The sequence below is a fragment of the Coregonus clupeaformis genome, unplaced genomic scaffold (assembly GCF_020615455.1).
Source record: "Coregonus clupeaformis isolate EN_2021a unplaced genomic scaffold, ASM2061545v1 scaf0053, whole genome shotgun sequence".
NCBI classification, from domain to species: Eukaryota; Metazoa; Chordata; class Actinopteri; order Salmoniformes; family Salmonidae; genus Coregonus; species Coregonus clupeaformis.
This window is the reverse complement of record NW_025533508.1, coordinates 35,124-48,579: the sequence shown is the minus strand read 5'-3', so window position 1 is coordinate 48,579 and position 13,456 is coordinate 35,124. Positions and strand designations below refer to the sequence as shown.

General features: G+C 41.7%; 1 protein-coding gene across 1 annotated transcript in view; it reads right to left on the bottom strand.

Moving 5' to 3' along the window:
• Positions 1–2,417: 2,417 nt before the first annotated feature.
• LOC121586103 (suppressor of tumorigenicity 14 protein homolog) overlaps positions 2,418–13,456 on the bottom strand; it is a 35,936-nt gene continuing 24,897 nt past the window's right edge. The window contains exons 14-19 of the mRNA XM_041902590.1: positions 13,176–13,289; positions 12,637–12,756; positions 11,877–12,057; positions 10,099–10,367; positions 3,570–3,706; positions 2,418–3,335 (exon numbers count right to left, since the gene is read on the bottom strand). Of these exons, the coding sequence (XP_041758524.1) occupies positions 3,174–3,335; positions 3,570–3,706; positions 10,099–10,367; positions 11,877–12,057; positions 12,637–12,756; positions 13,176–13,289 (983 nt within the window). The 3' untranslated portion in view covers positions 2,418–3,173. The remainder of the gene's footprint in view (positions 3,336–3,569; positions 3,707–10,098; positions 10,368–11,876; positions 12,058–12,636; positions 12,757–13,175; positions 13,290–13,456) is intronic.

The window sequence follows — 13,456 nt, the reverse complement described above, 5'->3', positions numbered from 1 at the left end:
TTGTTTTAGATTCCGTCTCTCACAGTTGAAGTGTACCTATGATACAAATTACAGACCTCTACATGCTTTGTAAGTAGGAAAACCTGCAAAATCTGCAGTGTATCAAATAATTGTTCTCCCCACTGTATATCTATAACTCACATTTCTATGTGAATTTGGTCAGGTACCAAAACATTTACATATTCCCACTTTAAGTGAGGTGATCAAGTTACATGAAATTCACTAATGTTTGCCAGCTATATATATATATATATATATATATATATATATATATATTCTTAACTATTAAGTTAACCTGGAAATAATTTATTTTGGCACATCTTTGTTTTGCTAACTTGATAATGTTAGCTAAGTGGCTAACTTTAGCTTGAAAGATCAAGCTTCTTGGTAACAGCAGCAGAGACAATCCCCTCCTGGATTAAGATCCCTGCTGTCTAAAATGTTTTTTTGTGAGTGCTGCAAACTGCACTTTGAGTTACTTGCATAAATGTATGAGCTGGGTTGTCTGTTTTAGTAGTAAATGTTTGCATGCGGTCACTAGCATTTACCTAGCATTCGCTATGGGGGATTCCTTAGTACTTGTTAGCATTTTGTCAGCATTCTGGTAAGTGCCGTTTGTTGGGGATTTTTCCCGTAAATAAATAAATTGCACCCCTTGTGTGCACTGCTGGTAATACCTTATATCCCAGTTTGGCACAGTATGAAGGTATGGAAATCTGGATACCGCCCAACCCAAGAGATCGCATGGGAAGCGCCATTGTAGCGTTCAGACACTATAGTGGCACAGATACAAAGACGAGTCATCCATCTATCTCTATGGCCTGTTGTTCACACACACACGTATCTGCCCTCTCATTGGCTAGAATGGTCCCACCTGATCTCGCCTCCTCCCATCTTTGAGGACATATTTCCATTGTTCGAGCGGTCACTCAAATATCTTCTTAGTGCCTTGAGAAAGTATTCATACCCCTTGACATTTTCCACATTTTGTTGTTACATTCTGAATTTAAAATGGATTAAATTGAGATTGTGTCACTGGCCTATGCACAATATCCCATAATGTCAAAGTTGAATTATGTTTTTAGATGTATAGTCAATAAGTATTCAAACCCTTTGTTATGGCAAACCTAAATAAGTTCAGAAATAAAAACCTGCTAAATAAGTCATATAAATTGCATGGATTCACTTGGTGTGCAATAATAGCGTTTTACATGATTTCTGAATGACTACCTCATCTCTGTACCCCACACATACAGATAATCGCAAGGTCCCTCAGTCGAGCAGTGAATTTCAAACACAAATTCAACCACAAAGACCAGGAAGGTTTTCCAATGCCTCGCAAAGAAGGGCACCTATTGGTAGATGGGTAAAATAATAATAATAATAATAATAATAATAATAATAATAAAAAGCAGACATTGACTATACCTTTTGAGCATGGTGAAGTTATTCATTACACTTTGGATGGTGTATCAATACACCCAGTTACTACAAAGATACAGGCGACCTTCCTAACTCAGTTGCCAGAGAGGAAGGAAACAGCTCAGGAATTTTACCATGAGGCCAATGATGACTTTAAAACAGTTACAGAGTTTAATTGCTGTGATAGGAGAACAATGAGGATGGATCAACAACATTGTAGTTACTCCACAATACTAACCTAAATGACAGCGTGAAAAGAAGAAAGCCTGTACAGAATAAAAATATTGGAAAACATGCATCCAGTTTGCAATAAGGCACTAAAAGTAAAACTACAAAAAATGTGGCAAAGAAATGACATTTGTTTCCTGAATACAAAGTGTTATGTTTGGGGCAAATCCAACACAACACTGAGTAACACTTCATATTTTCAAGCATGGTGGTGGCTGCATCATGTTATGGGTATGCTTGTCATTGGCTAGGGCTTGGGAGTTTTCTGGTGGGATAAAAGCAAAACTTGACAGAGCTAAGCACAGGCAAAATCCTAGAGGAAAACCTGGTTCAGTCTGCTTTCCAACAGACACTGATAGGCAAATTCACCTTTCATTAACTTAACACACATGGCCATATATACACTGGAGTTGCTTACCAAGACGACATTGAATGTTCCTGAGTGGCTTAGCTACAGTTTTGAATTAAAATCGGCTTGAAAACCTATGGCAAGACTTGAAAACGGCTGTCTAGCAATGATCAACAACCAACTTGACAGAGCTTGAAGAATTTTGAAAAGAATAATGTGCAAGTATTGTACAATCCAGGTGTGGAAAGCTCATAGGGACTTACCATGAAAAACTCACAGCAGTAATATCTGCCGAAGGTGATGATAACATGCATTTACTCAGGGGTGTGAATACTTATGTAAATTAGATATGTCTGTACAAACATTTCTAAAAATATGTTTTCAATTTGTCATCATGGGGTAATTGTGTATAGATGGGTGAAAAAAAGTATTTAATCCATTTTGAATTCAGGCTGTAACAAAATGTGGAATAAATCAAGGGGTATGAATAGGTTCTGATTGCACTGCAATAGACAATCTTTGTTAGAACTCAAGATTCTATGCATCTCGGCATTACTAACATCACTAGTATCACACTCACTTATAAAATATTCCATGTTCTTGTCAAGGTACTTTAAGTAAGTGAAAATTGGCAGGTAAAATCTTTCTATAATATATCTATTCTACTTCTGTTCTATTTCTATTTCCCTCAGTTCATTTGGCATGTCTGTCTGCACAACAGAACACGTGATCTCACATCATAGCAATGGGGGAGATTTGGCAAATACCACCAAAAACAAAGTGAGTCTTCAAAATATACATCATCCATTATTTACACTGGGAGAATATTCATCAAACCAGTGGAACATGACATGATTGAGCGAGGTGCAGGAGTCTTGCTGCCTCTTGGAGCCTTTGAGAACCAAGGTTGCATCAGTACAACATAAAAACATTGATAAACCTAATCCCAACCCATTTGAAATCATTCATCTGAGCAGTAGCTAGCCCCATGCAGGCCCTCAGTGGGTGTTGGGGGCTGGTTGAGGCTAGCTAGATGGATGGATAGCTGTGGTCGCCATGGGGGGGACACGTCCTCAATCAGTCTCAATGTTCCATATCCCTTATTTTTTGTCTTCTCCCATCAGACCCCCAAACTGTCTACCCGCTGCCCCCCCTCCCTCATGTCCCCTCATCATCAAACCCCTGTGAGTTTGCGGATCCAGTCTCTCAGCTTGGTGACGCGTGAGTAGACGCCGGGCTTGTTCCGACGAGCGCAGCCCTCGCCCCAGCTCACGATGCCTGCCTGGAACCACGACCCACTTTCCTCAAAGCACACCAGGGGACCCCCCGAGTCTCCCTAGTGATGAGAGAAACAGAGGAGAATAGAAGGAGAGAGACATTACATTGGGCACAAAGGAAACGTGTTTAGGAGTGTTTTAAGATGTAGGTGTAAGCCATATGCTTCTGTTTATAATTGCATGTGTTTGTATTGTGTGTGTGTGTGTGTGTGTGTGTGTGTGTGTGTGTGTGTGTGTGTGTAGTTGTATATGTGTAGTGTGTGCATGTAGCCTGCCGTGCGTATCCCTCCCACCTGACAGGCGTCGACCCCTCCAGACAGGAAGCCGGAGCAGAGCATCCTGGATGTGACCTGACCCTCGGTGACTACGTTACACACCGTGTCGTTAATGATCTTCACCTCCGCCTTCTGCAGCAGCCGTGCTACGGAACCTGATCGGCCACGAGAAAAAGAGAAGACGCGTGGTTATAACTACCAGGAGATGACCTTCATGTCCACTAGCTACAGCCTACAGCCCAGGTACTAACGGGTTGGCTTTGTGTTGGCTAATGGAGAGTTAAGAGATCCCTCAAGAGAAAGAGAGAGGGAGGAGGTCTGGTATGAAATATGGATATGGAGGAAGGTGTAATGGAAGAGAGAGGGATGATAAGAGAAAGATGTGGGAGAGATGAAAGGGAATGAGAGGGATGACATGAGGAAAATATTATGACGGAAGATGAGGGAGAAGGAATTGGAACGGGCTGACAGAAGAGAGGGACGTCATGAGAGAGGGAGGTCATGAACGGGAGAGATGAGGGTTGATAATGAATGGGGAGGAGGTAAGGGAAGAGGGATGAAGAGAAGAGAAGGATGCCATGGCGATGAAGAGAAAGACGCCATGATGGGAGACAGATGAGGAAAGAGGGATGACATGAGGAGAGAGGGATGGAGAGAGAGCGAGCGAGCGAGGATTGTCAAGATGAGGGAAGAGAAGCATGCCAGGATGAAAGAGAGACGTAGAAGATGTGTATATCATAGAGGAGCTGTATAACACACCTGACTGAGTCAAATACTATGCCAAATGGTTAGTATGTGAGGTGTGCGGATTCAGCATTTTCTTGGACTATTCCACTGTCACTTGGCACCATTCCTTTCAAACTAAAATCAAGTGCAGCTCAAGCATATGGAAATACTTGACCTAATGCACAGTATTTGGCCCAAGTCTGCAGTATGAGAACAGTAGCATTAGTCTAAATGACCCTTCATACTAAATCAAGCAAAGCTCAACTATCTGAAAGTATTCAACATGTATGACCTAGGGATGGGCATGAATAATCAAATGGACATCAAAAATCTTTAAAATCAGATTTTATTTTATCTAATGGGCACATCTCTCTCCATGCCAATTCATGCTCAAATCACATTGTTTTCATGGTGTGAATTGTTTGTCAAAGTTCATGAATTCCCTGCTATATATCAAAAGTATCACCAGTAGTAATTGTAGGCTACTATTAATCATTGCCATTTCCCCATTAATCTAGAATATTTGGTTACGGTCATTTCTGTTCATTCAATGTATTAATACGGCATACCATTCTCATTCTTGTAGTGGACACGTTGTTTGGAGAGCTCAAACTATGCGGTGATAATGAAGTTGTGGTTTATTTAATTATATATGTTTTATGTCAACATGTCTGGTTTCTCCGTCTTGTCAGTATAGGCCCTTTTCACGTGACGTCAGACAACTTCCGTTCTGCCGCGATGCAGGTTATGTTTACATCCGGTGTCGCTTAGGAACGCTTAGCTAGTAGCACATCATTATGGAGTTCACCCAGTCCCTTTCACATCTGCCACCAATACGACTTAACGACGTAGAACGACTTGCTGACAAGTGGTCCCTTACTTCAAGATCGAAGCTTGATAAAGGCTACAAGTTCTTCGTTGAAGGTTACCTGTTTGATTATGAAGGTACGTGTTTATCTTTATTTAGCTTAAATTAGCCCTATGCTAGCGAAGGTTATGAGCTGACGAGTTTCTGTTTTGCAGCCTCTTTTTAATATTACTGCTGTTTGTATCGACCGTAAGATAAGAGTCAGTAATGTATTAATGGCTAATGCTGCGCCCTTTCTCCCAATCACTGTATTGAAACAGTCTCAAGTGTAGTTAACGGTGAGGTGACAGTGAGAGGGCGATGTTACAGGTCCATGAAGAAAAATGAGGAGGCTCATCGGCTTCAGGTTTCTCAGATAAACAGTTCTCTAACATTATGATAAGATAGGTTAAGATAGATAAGTTTTCTTTTGTTGTGTTTTGCTGCGGTTGCAGATTTAATAAGAATGATTCCACAAAGTTCCACTGTGGATCAGTTTGTTTCTCAGTCTGAGCTCTGATTTTGTATCATTAAACTTAATACACAACGAAATTCTTACAAACCGATGTGGGTTGTTGACGGCAATAAAGACTGGGAAAGATTCTGTGATAACTCAAAATGTTCAAATTTGACAAGTGTTGGCACTACTTGTCAAAGGTTTCAGAACAGCCAATTTTTCTTAATTAAAAAAAGAAATTGGGTTTTGAAAATTGTGTACAGTAGTTTATAATGAAACGCAGAAAAAATGTTTTGTAAGTACAGCACTAATTGTTATGTCTCTATGAACAGGTTACACTAGACTCTGCAGAGGTTCCTGTGGTACTCAATCACATGTCATGTTCCTGCTCTGCTGGGAAAGCACTATGTAATCACATAGTAGCACTTCTTTTCAAAGTGCTCACTATGTTACCATGGGCTTTAAGACAGTGCCATTGCCTCTGTCATGCACCAGCGCACTGCAGACCTGGCACCGGCCTAGGACACAGGTCAGACATTATTTGTTACACTGATGCAGAACTTTGCAGTTTGTATTGACTTTTGACAATGTATTGTTCATCATTATTATATCACAGGGAATTGTACCAGAGGCCACCAATGATATGGCGGTGTGTAAACCAGCGGCTAAGAAAAAAACAAGTGTCAGAGCTGGTGTGAAGTGCACACTGTACCAAGCCTATGATGGTGAGTCTGAATGAGCCCCCGCCTGTACTAGAGCACAAAGACTTTAGTGCATTTCTAAAATAATACAAACATAAAAGTGATTATTATTTGTTACTTTTTATATAGACTTTCAGTGGATATTTTTTTATTTGTATTAGAAGCATGTACGAGACTGGATGAGTGTGGTTGTCTTTTTTAGTGAAAAAGATAAGGTGGCATTTAATGAAATCTAAACTTGACATATCTCACTTTCATGCCAGGGCCTATTCCGGATCCTCACGTCATGGCCAGTGCTGAGAAACTGAAAGACATCCGTCCACAACCAGGGATTTGCAAATTGCTGCACGGGCTTGAGGGCCTTAATTTGGTGGACTCTAAATTTGGCCCTGTGCCATTTGGGTCTGTGCTTTCTTACCAGTGCCCTCTAGAATTAAGTAGAGATATTATTAAACACCCTGGTGCCAGTGAGTTTCCTCAGTTGCCTATTGAAGGTTACAACTTTAAATTTCCCATTGATTTTGAGCCCAACTACATACAACAATGTCATTTGGACAGCCTGATTGTGTCAGAGGAGATGTCTGCTGCTATTGAAGCAGAAACAAGAATGCAGTCAGAATGCCAGCTGTGGAGCCAGGTACGCAAACCCCGACTGACAGCCAGCAGATTCCGTGAAATATGCCATGTTCGTGGGGAGTTGTCTGCCAAGGCTTTGGCAACCCGCATTCTGAGAGGAACTCCTCAGACAGCTGCTATGAGAAGAGGGTTGGATCTGGAACCTGAGATACTGAGGCAATATTCTGATTTTTGTGATGTCTCTCTGAAACAATGCGGGGTCATCATCCACCCTGATTCACCTCACCTTGCAGCCAGCCCGGATGCTAAAGTCTTCTGCCCAACAGAAGCACCACCATTTGGTCTTGCTGAGGTTAAGAGTTACGATGTTGAAAATGTTACCCAAGTTAAACACCTGATCACAGTTAAAGGCCAGGCCTGCCTTAAGAAGAGCCACAAATACTACTATCAGGTTCAAGGCCAACTCGCCTTAAGCGGACTTCAGTGGTGTGACTTCATTACAGATACCCGCACTGACTTCACAGTTGAGAGAATCTTTAGGGATGAGGAGATTATCCACTCAATGCGACAGAAGCTTGATCATTTCTATTATAACATCTACATGGATGTCTTCTTAAGTTATAAAACATAAGGCAGAATTTTATGTGTAAATAGTGTTAAGGTAAATGTGGAAGGTGAACCTTTGACATTTTTTTCTTTAACTGCAAATTAACTTGTCATATACTGTATATCTCCTATGTACTGAAACACACATTTTGAAAAGGATTGTGATGTAAATGTCGACATGTTTTTCTTTAACTGCAAATGAACTTAATTGTGTTATATACTGTATATCTATGTATTGAAATACAAATCTTGAAAAGGATTGCGATGTTGTAAATGCTCTTACCAAAATCAAAAAGGATTGGAAGCAGTTGCTTGCAAACATATATTTAATAGTTCCATCAGTGCCATGACACATAAGCACATAACATGGTTAATAGTTGGATATTTTTACAATATATCACATTAGGTTCATTAATAGCTATGAAAAAGTTATTACCCTTAACAAAAACATACAGTATAACATTAGATCAATTAAATTACCAACAAAGTTAATTCATATTTACATTTTTTTGTACATACAATACAGTAATATAAAAGTACTTCTATTTACAGCCCATCTAGCTTACTCAGGAAATATACAACTTCCAGTTGACAAAAACATCAGACTGGTTTGTCTCCTTTAATGTCAAGAGGTCCCTGATAGTTCGACATGAGGCAGCAGATGGCCCACAGCTGATTCACTGAACCCACTGTGGAAAGAGGAACAAGCCCATCCCAGATATGGTACTCCTTCACCCTCCGTATGGCCCTCTCGACTAAAATCCTCAGCCGGGCGATGGCCTGGGTCTTAAGAGTGTCCTCCCTGCTGAGCTGAGGAGATTTTTTTAACATTCAGCTTTGACCAGGAATCAATATTTATCTAGCTATCATGCACAACAGTATTTGAATAGGTGAGTTACTATACATTCATGAATAAACTAACTGCCTAACAAAGGGTTAGATAGCTAACTAAGTAAACTTGTTACATTACAGCCAGGCAGCAATGTAACGCTACCTTTTAACGTTATCGGTATCTGGTACTAAGTTGTTGTTAGCTAACGTTAGCCCACTTTTAAGTAACTAAGGCAGTGAACAATTATGAATTAACAATAACGTTAGCAAGTTACAAACCATTGCATATACGTAAACATTATTACTCTTAACTTTACTAATTTAACTTAAACGTACCTTTTGGAATTTCTTCAAGTAGCTAGCTGTAAAGTGGTTATCCCACTGGCTATAGGGTGAACGCACCAATTTGTGAGTCGCTCTGGCTAAGAGCGTCTGCTAAATGACGTTAATGTGCCCTTGAGCAAGGCACTTAACCCTAATTGCTCCTGTAAGTCGCTCTGGATAAGAGCGTCTGCTAAATGACTAAAATGTAAAAAAATGTAAATGTAGTGGTCAACAGTTGTATTTTCGTTGAGAAGTCTCAGGTTACGGGCGAACGGAAGTGAAGTTAACCTGCTACGCGGAAAGGCGGAAGTTAGATGACGTCATCGTGAAAAGGGCCTATTGCTCGATTGCGCACAGATGTAGGCTACCTGGCCCGAACGCCAGGATAGGCGGTTGAGTTTAAAACCTTTCACCTGCGTTTTATGTTGAAAGTCAAATGTTTTTCCCCCCCCTTCAATAGAGTGATCAGGGTTGTGCAACTATAGTTCTCCTTCACAGAAAATACATTTGTGCAACACATTTGTCAGGAAATAGCTTAATTTTCATCAGATGACAACCGAAGAGCAGCGCTATTTGGCTAGCAGCCACACATGTAAATGAGCTTCCAATGAGTAAGGTCTTTTTTTGCAAAAACGATGCATGGCCATCATATTTCTAGTGTTTATCATAGAAAGGATGTAGCCAGCTACATTTCTTAATCAAATGTTTTGTTTGAAGTTAATCTTGCATTTTACCAGAGAAAAGGAGGCTACACCAAGAAAAGTACAAGAGAAAAGTAGCTACACATCAGTCAGAGCACTGTCTGCGGATAGAACGCCAGTTCGTGAATTCTCATCAGAGTGAAGAAGCGCAACTGAAGCACATAAGTCTGATGCCGAGCAGAAATTACTATAAGAATCATTTTAGATCTGCGTTTAGAAAACACAGTAAGATAGTTCCTTATGCGTTTTATATTTTGCCACTGCTAGGCGAAGCTGTGAGTGACCCGCCAGAGCCAAGCCGGTTATACAGCTCATTATGGTTTCAATTCATGATTCTCAAATGGCACTTGTTTTTTTATTGACTGAATATACTGTAGGCTATATGGGGCAATTTAGCAATTAGAACGTGTTATCTGTAAAGGTTATGATAAATTAGGCATTTTTGCGCGCTGTTGGCATATAGATAAATGCACACATATTTTTCTCTAGTGCAGGCCTTGTGTTCTAAAAATATATATTTTATTTATTTATTTCAATACTTATTTCAATTTATTTCAATACTACAAAAAAATAATGCGAGAACTCTAACACTCAAGAAATGTCAAATGCCCATCCCTAGATTGACCCAGTTCTGTAGCATAAAAGATAAGTAAATGTATGTTAACTTTAACCCAATGCACTAAATCAATTGCAACATTAGCATTTGAAATTATTCAATATATGTATTGTATATGACCCAGGTCTATAAGAACAATAGCGTAACTATACGACCCCTCACCTCCTTCGCGGAGCGTGCCCCAGCCTGTGACCCAACAGGACATGCCAGCAGGGAAGAGGTGGGAGCGTGCAGGTAGGCAGATGGGGTGGATGGTGTTTGTGAACTCCAGCGGCTGGCTCAGCTCCAGCAGGGCGATGTCGTAGTCATAGGTCATCTGGTTGTAGTCTGGGTGGGTGATAATGGTCTTCAGCAAGCGTCTCTGAACATTATCCTGCTTGTACTGGTCCTGCATGCCACTGTATGTCTGCCAGTTGGAGGCCACGTGGTTTCTAGAGGAGGAGGAGATGAGGGGAGAGAGAGAGAGAGAGGGCACGGGAGGGTAACATTATTCAGTTATTCTGCTGCCCTCTCTGCCTTTGAAATCTCACTTGAAAGTGTTTTTTACAAAGTACAGGAGCAGATTGAATTGATTGTGTGTATGTTAACCAGCCAATAGGTCCAGGAGCTGACAGTCTTATCTGAAAGGGGCCAATGTGGGGGCAGGCTTTTGCTCCGGCCAAAGCAGCAACACACCTGACTCCAATAATGAACTAATCAGTCATTAATAAAGACTCAATTGATTGAATCAGCCATGTAAGATTGAGTCTAAGACTGCCTACTGCTGCTATAGGATTGAGCTCATCCTATAGAGCCTCCCCACATAATAAGAGAATGCTGTCTGTATACAGAAAGGAAGCAATTTCTCTTCCAAGCTGACTGTGTGATTGTGAGAGTAACCAATGCTAGCAGCAGAGCTCTGTAAATCTCTGTACTGTTCATGAAACCGCCGCAGTGCACAGCTACATCATCCCCTACAGTGGCTGGCTCGCTAAATGGAAAAGACCACATCCATCCCAACACAGCGGTGCTGGATCATATTATAGTGCATGGCTAGTGCTCCACCTACTGTCAGCCCAGATATTTACACTTTATTATATACACTATAAAGCTGCTTTGATGCAAATGTGGCCCCTGAGGCATCTCTTCTAAACAGTATAATCAGGGACTAATTTCTCAGTCCTTGTACTGTGGATCAAAACACTCCTGTGTTGTGTAAAGCACGGTTTACCCATCATACTCGTGTCTCTCTTAGGGACCTATTCAATCCGCATTGCGGAAATTCAGCTTTACAGTGTGATTGAAATGTAAAGGCAATGTTCCCACTTTAGCAGAGAACGCATTCACGGTAAACGCTGCATATGTTTGCTCAATCGGAAATGACCTTTACATTTCTATTGCGGAATCAGCTTTACAGATTGAAGAGCCCTTAGTATTAAATGAATGAACAGGTTCCCTAAAACTAGGTCCTCTGGAATAATGAACAATAATAAAGAGAATGGGACGCCAACAAACAAAGTTAACTCAGTCAAGTAGATGAAAGACAGCAGAGTGGCCATAAACTACCCCCGGGCGTGGGAAAGGAGGAGTAAAAAGGTGTTTGGAAGCAGAGTAGAGGGAGGTGGGAGATATCAAAGGCTTCAGAAGCAGAGATGGGAGGATCCGTCTATGAATCAGAAACAAGAAGAGGTGTGAGGGGTGCCATGTACACATGCAAGGCTGGAGATCTTGAAAGAAGAAGTCAAGGAGAGAAGCTTCAGTATAGTAGAGAACCCATAAACTCCCCACAGGCATGATGGGATAGACAGACCCAAAAAAGAGGCATAGAGAACAAAAGCAAAGTGAAAGGAGGAAATTTGAAAGGCTCCAGAAACAATAGGAAGGGCAATCTGCTGAGAGGCAGGAGGAGCAGGGAAGAAGCAGGGAGGAAGGGAGAGCAGTGGTGTGTATGTGGAACTAACTCAGGGTTGACGGTCTTGAAGCAGTGGGCGGCAGACAGGAGCCAGCGGTTGGAGATGATTGACGCACCACACACATGCCCACGGGTCTGGAAGTGCAGGCTCACCTGCCAGGGCCACTCCCCCAGCTGCGCGTTCTCCCCGCCCACAATACGGTTAAGCTTGTATGGCCGGATGCCACAGTCTGTTGGGAGGTAAGGCGGAATGGAGGAGAGGAAGAGTGAGATGAGAGTTAATGAACAGAGAGAAGAGAAGGAGAAAATAACTTTAACTTGACACTGTGGCCTTGGCGCTGAACCGCGTGGCTCGTTGGAATTATAATAAGGCACCGACACATTAGCTGATAAAAAAAACACTGCCAGACCCCGAGGCTTGTAGGAAAGGAAAAACATAAAAATATTCACACAGACGTCAATAGTTCTCAAAAGAAGAATCAAATAAATAAAATTGCTGGATGGAGGCCCTCAGGCTTGTTTGGTGCTCTGTAGACAGGCAGCCAGTCATACGTTATCTCAGCCCCACTACTCTGCTGTCCTGTAGCTCACTGTTAGGAGTGACACTGATGAGCTTACAACTGGTTTCATGTGCTAGTTGAGGTTTTTGCATCAAATAGGAGTTCTAAGACTACATGCTAACTCATGGATGTTTTTCCAAAGACAAGAGAAGAGCGAGAGATGCCCAGAGGATGGGAAGCGAGTGAAGACCTAAAGGAGAGGAGGAGAGGAGGAATGAAAGAGCTTGCTGCTGGGTTGTCTTGTCTTACCGCAGCCCTCCTCGTCTGATTCGTCAGTGCAGTCTTTGACCCGGTCACACTCAGCGTTCACCTTGTTCACACACGCCTCGTTCTTACACTTAAAGCTGAAGTCAGAGCAGATACCAGAAGCTGCACACAGAGAGAGAGAGAGAGAGGAGAAAAAATGAATAAAGTGAAAACCCAACCAGACATCATAAGAAACCACATTTCTGATTTTTTAAAAACAATCCCATTTATCATAAACCTATTTCAGTGCTAGGCCAGGTTGGATGAAAAGACACTCCTATCAGTTAGGCATCAGAATGCAGTGCACCATACACAGTGATAGGGCTGTGGTTTACATTGGCTGTATTGATTGAGATAGTCTAACAAATCCACTTTATCCACAAAACTGAGATTAAAAAGGAGTGACAGGGTTTTCATGTGAGGAGAGGTGTGTGTATGTGTGGTGTGTGTAGTAGCATAAACATTGCTAAAATATGTCAAAAGAGAGGTGTGTCATGTCATGTAATGAGTGAGTCTGGTGTGTGTTCTGTGGGTTGACTTACAGATGGTACAGGAAGCCTCGTCACTCCCGTCCACACAGTCCGTCTTGGTGTCACACACCACATCCTGAGGAAAACAGGTCCCATCACCACACCTAAACTCATTCTTAGCACAGCCTGGAACAGGGGGAGGGGGGAGGAGAGAGAGAGAGACATTTTTACTAATGTGGCCAGACTGGCCGCTTGTTCTCCCTCTATCCCTCCTCCGCTCTGTGCTTTAAAAGGCTGAATGCATTATACATGATTAAGAGTCTAGATGGAGGCTGAGCAAATTGGGCAAGGCT